This window comes from Morone saxatilis, unplaced genomic scaffold (assembly GCF_004916995.1).
Source record: "Morone saxatilis isolate NCDOM2014 unplaced genomic scaffold, NCSU_SB_2.0 Contig21, whole genome shotgun sequence".
Classification (NCBI taxonomy): Eukaryota; Metazoa; Chordata; class Actinopteri; family Moronidae; genus Morone; species Morone saxatilis.
The window spans coordinates 12,540,915-12,546,520 of NW_023339774.1; the positions used below are offsets into that span (position 1 = coordinate 12,540,915).

Genomic DNA, 5,606 nt, shown 5'->3' on the forward strand with positions numbered 1-5,606 from the left:
AAAAACAAGACGTCACGCCACCCGCACACGTTGCAGAAGCAGGCCGTGTGAACCGGACTTCAGTCGGTGTGTGTGCAGAGCAGTGCAGAGAGAGAGAGAGAGAGAGAGAGAGGTGTGTGTATGCGTGTGAGTATGGGGGAAAGAAAACTGAAGCAAGGTGAGCAGTAGTAAAGTAGTTGGCGAGTAAACATAAGTAAAATGCTTTGCATCCCTGTCCCATCAACCCTTTTAGCAATCCATCTGTTGTTGGTTGCAATTATACAGGGGGTTTTCAACACTGAAAAACAATTCTGGTCCTTATTCATTTTTTTATTTATTCATATTATTTTATAAATTTACATACTTACATACACATACTCAGAAACGCATACACATGCAATCTTTAAGTAAAAGCAGAAGCTTTCTCAACCACTTTTAACATTACTGTCATTACTATTTGTATGTGTCTACCGTGGAATGCTTGTGACAGAATCAGGTCACAGAACAAAGTTAAACAATGGCAGTAATTGAAAGTTCCTCTGAGACAATAAAGCATTCATACACAGGTTTTTGTAAAGTATTAAAATAAAGAGTGGAATATTGCTAATATGTACAGTCTCAGGTTTTTCTGTCTGAGAGGACACAATGACCTTCTTACAAGGCCTGGACTGCCAACTCATTACACTCAACAAAGGGTCTGTGACACCCAGCACTCGAAAGTAAGGATGTCCCGTGGTCCTGAGAACAATAAAAAAAGAACTTGGGACACAAAGATACAGGGTCTGGGACAATTCGAGGACAGCGACATTTTCCATGCAAATTAAATTATTACATTTATGTATTATGAAATATGCATAATTTTAATTGTTAGGTATTCAGGTATTGGCATCAGAACAAGCTCTACGCTACGTCACGAAAAATCAATTTAAGAGAGTCCCAGTAGTGCCAAACTGGCGACCTTCTTGCTAAATTTAGCGACTTTTCAGACCCTCTTAGCGACTTCATTTCTAAAAAGTGACTAACAACAAATTTAGCAACAAGAGGAGAAATATATTCAAATATATTATATCGTAATTAATTCTCTTCTGCCAAAAGCAGCGGGGTCTCTCCCTCTCCTCTTGTGCCAGCAGTCATTAGCTGTGGTGTGTGGGGCAGTGTTCCTATAGTTTGTAAATAGTATGTTTGACTTTTTCTCCGGATCTTTGGATTAGGGTGTGCCTTTAGCTTACATGTGTTTGTTTGAGTTGTCAATATTTAAAGAGTTTGTTTGATCTTTCTCTCTTTTAAAAAAAAAATGTTTTTACTTCAAATATACAATCTCCCTTTAGTGTGCATATGTAAATATCGCTGGATACCAATAAGAAACAGGTTTGCATTTGCACTGCAGTTTGCAATGATGTATTTATTGATCCAACTGTTAGAAATGAACAAGAAACAATAACTTAACTAATGACTAAAAGAATAATGAAAACCTTGCTGTGGTCAAATACCTCAGGTGATACCATTTTTTTATTCCGATATAAGTGCAGGGAACAACTGATAGCCCTTCCATGAAGTTATTTAGTTAATAAACCAAAACCAAAAACCAAACAATGTCTTTATTCATTGAGAAAATAATCAGCAAATTAATAAACTGCTGTTATCTGCAACCTTCCTACAATTAACTTGTAACATTAAAAGTTTTTAAGAGAAAACACTGACTGGAAACTGACTTATTTTTTAAGAAATATGCAAGTTAGAAAATTGGGTGACGTCCCTCTTTCACATAATGAACTGGGTGAGGAAGAATTAATTTATTTTCCATTTATTTCAAATTAACTTATTATTAAAAACAAACAGGGTGTAACCAGTCTCTGTTATGTTAGCTGAGTCCTGAGTTTGGACCACTGCCCCGACTCCGACGATTACGGTATGCCATGTTTCTGTATTACTTTGACCTGATCTTCCTAGTCACTGCACAGACTCCCTTAGGAGGTGGAAACAGGAAATGAAACATAGCAAACCCATACGGCACAGAGAAAGGAAAGACAGATGCTTTTACTCATCTTTTCTTTTCTTAAAAAAAAAAAAACAGCAGCTGTTCAAGAAAGCCCACCGCAGCCACCAAATGATAACCTTTGTCATACGTTGTAGTCCAGCTGTTACAAGGATCAAATACAGCAAATGTAACACAAAATTATTACAAAGTCCTCCCCGTACATGTAGTTGTGGTACTGCCAAATGACATTAAAGATGTCTAAACTGGGGCACTCACCTGGTAGAGCTGGCGCCACAACAAGGCTCAGGCCACGGGTTTGAGTCTAACCTGTGGCCCTTTGCTGCAAGTCATCCCCTCTCTCCCTCTCTCTCACCCATCCCCGTCCATCGTTAGCCGTCCTATCTATGTCTGAAACTGCAGCTTCCGTTCTCTCGTCTTTACAGCAAGCTTCTAAAGGCACCATATTATGCGAGGGCTCATAATTCAAATCTGGATTGGCAGGGCCATGGACTCGTGAAAGCAACGATTGTGACCAAAGAAGCTCAGAGCCGTAATCAGTTCAAATGCAGCACGCCTGACTCATTTATAAAGCAGCCGGCCAAATGATGGCAAATCCCGTTGCCCAGCACTTTCAAGAGCTCAACTGCAGCCCTGCGGACCTCAGATTCAGAGCCATAATCCCTGTCTCTCCTCCTCACACGGAGGGAAAACCTGATAAAAGCTGTTGCCCTGTAAAGCACAGGAGCTTTTTTTCATCTGGAAATGTACAGGATACTGTTTCCTCTGTCATGTAGGCTGCATTTTATTATTATTATATTATGTGTAAAACTTTTAAACCTTCACACAGCAGTTGATCTTCAAAACTGCCACATTGAATTTTCTGTTGTCACTCAAATCCGTCGACTAATCGTCAGTTATCGGCGTAGGACAGCAGTCAATTCAGCTTTTTCTTCCCCAATAAAGAGCCCACAACCCATAGATATTCAGATTACGATATAAATATCAACTAACCACATGTACACAACAGTGGTTTTACAATTTTATCTCCATAAAATGACTCAAACGACCACCTCTATAGGTCAGTTCGCTCATAAAATACCCACCTGTTTACTTCTGTTGTTTTATCTCGGTTCCCGTCCTTTTCATTTCAGAATGAGAATCGCTTTTAGTGGCCAGGTATGTGAACACACACCAGGAGTTTGACTCCGAAGAAGCAGAAATAAACAGGACAACAAAGCTCAACAAAATAGACATAAACTACTATGTACCTTTGTGCTACAATACCTCCTGCTGTATCCCCTGTTTATTGTTGTAATGCATCATGTTAGACACTTTAAACTGCCTTTGCGTTACCTGCCAGACACTTTTTCACATGTTTGGATTCAGAGTTTCTGCAATAAGTCTTGTTTTTTTGGTATCTCTGGGTCATTTGAGCAGGAGCTTTGGACTTGTTGGAGGCTACATCATATCTTAAGATCAGTCCTGTTACCTGCTGGCTACCGTTAAATACCGGTGAAGCACCTGTCTACCTTGGGAGGTAAAGGTGGAGGTGGAAGGGGAGGAGACAGCCGGTAGTGGTTTCTAGGCGGGTCTGTTGCCAAACTAGAGGAAAGGTTAGCCAGGACTGCTGCTGCTGCTGCTTCAAAGACCGTTAGACAACATTTTTAAAGACAAAAAAAAAAGGCGACTGTTACATGAAAGCAAAGGGAGGGGGGAGGTTAAAAACTCACCTAGCTCTCACTGCGTTGAACTCGCCGGTCGGCTTCCCAATAACGAGCTGCTGTAGCGAGTAATGAACGAGTCCCCACAGCACCAAAATAAACACAGAGACCAGGGAAGCTGCCAGCCCTTCCCGCAGCAAGTACAGGCTCACTTCGGGCTTCCTCTTCGGGTCACCATTGTAGCCGTTGTTCCCACACCGGTCCCGGGAACCGTCGTTATCTTGAGCTACATAATTCTGTGTCCCGAAGGCTTTTATTCTCCTGACAGTGGTCTCGCTCTCCATTTTTGAGCCAGCCGTACATCAGCTGCAAGCGTCGCTCTCAGGCGTCGCTTTTTTTTTTTTTGCTGCTTTTTTTTTTTTGGCTGGCCGACCGACGGATCGCGCAGAGGGATAAACTTATATGAGAGGGCGGGCGGAGAAGGCGCTTGGAAAATGGAAAGCAAAGGAGGAGTAAACACTTGTGTAATTGTCACTACCCATAAGCGCATGAGACACAATTAAGTGAGCGGGCAGTGATGTTGTTGATGCTTTGAAGGATCGATATTTAGGGAACTATTCGCTTTGACAGGAATAATACAAATACATTCACTTCACAGATTGTCGAACTGTTCCTTTAACGTGAACTCATTGAACCGCCTGTATAGCTAATGCAATCCAGCAGAAAAGCTCTGCAAAAAAACAAAAATCCTGCATTTGTGAGATTTATAACCAGTATTTAGATTATTTACTAAATTAAAGTAGCAGTATCATAAGGAAAAAATACTATATTGCATGCATGAATAAAACAAATGTAAGTATTAGCACTGAAAATACCAAAATCAATAGGAAAAAGCAAGGAAAAAATAATTTATAGTTCCTTTTTACAACGAAAAACGTTTATGTAGACAATATGGTCCCTTTCTAAGTGTATTATATATTATATTAGTGCATTTTAATCATGGATAAATTACCATATACAACAATTACCATTGTTCAAGCATTAAAACTGGTCAGGTTACAATGTATAATATTCTGTATGTAAAATATTCTCTGTAACATAGAGCTGTCAAATAAACACTCAAATAAATTACCTCAAAACTGATCTTTTACATCCCACTTTATAGCTTGTGTAGCTGTATGGGAATGCATTATGTTTCTATTATTTTGTCAAAAAATATTAGAAATACCGTTTCCAGATTTTGTCCACCTATTATTTTCTTGTTTACCTGAATAACTGAACTAGTCTAGTGTCCATTCATATTTCTAAGTGTATTGACATGCATATCCAATATGCAGTTACAGTGTGCAGACTGCCTTTAGCTGTATGAAGTTTACTTATAGGGATTCATGAAAAATTTAATATGGTGACATAAAAGCACATTTTACCATTAAGCTTTATATGAAATATTTTACTAACTCCTTTCAGCTAATAAATAAATCGTTATAAAAAAAAACAGACATCAACATTATGTATTATTTAATTGGCATATCATTGCTGGCTGAAGTGAGATCATGATGTGATTTAGCAGAGGCCTAATGCTGCTGCTTTGTCGCCATCGTGAGGTCAAGGTACAACACGAGGTGTTTCCTACAGCCATTGCACACTGGCTTTTCTATCAACATCCTTTTTAAAGTATTACTTCATCTTTTGTTTCTACGTTTGAAATCCATATTGCATACAGCAAGATATAAGCTCATTTTAAAGAGCCCTGCATTAAAATATTACTGAAGTAAAAGTAAAGAGGTATCAGCAACAGAATGCAATTAAAATATCCAAAATAAAGGTTATTGACTCGTTATAAAGAATGGCACCTGTCACTGTTAAATTATTATGTTACTTGTATTGATAATAAAATAACTTTAATGTGGTAGTGGGACTTTATATACTGATTAATAGTTCAATAAATAACCTTTAAAATGAATATACCAGGTAACAAGTAACTATAG

At 38.7% G+C, this 5,606-nt stretch overlaps 1 protein-coding gene across 1 annotated transcript in view; it reads right to left on the minus strand.

Moving 5' to 3' along the window:
- The window catches only part of LOC118332884 (endoplasmic reticulum metallopeptidase 1-like), a 10,160-nt gene extending 6,133 nt beyond the window's left edge, over positions 1-4,027 (minus strand). Inside the window, exon 1 of the mRNA XM_035668320.1 lies at positions 3,688-4,027. Coding sequence (XP_035524213.1) covers positions 3,688-3,962 — 275 coding nt within the window. The 5' untranslated portion in view covers positions 3,963-4,027. The remainder of the gene's footprint in view (positions 1-3,687) is intronic.
- Positions 4,028-5,606: the final 1,579 nt, after the last annotated feature.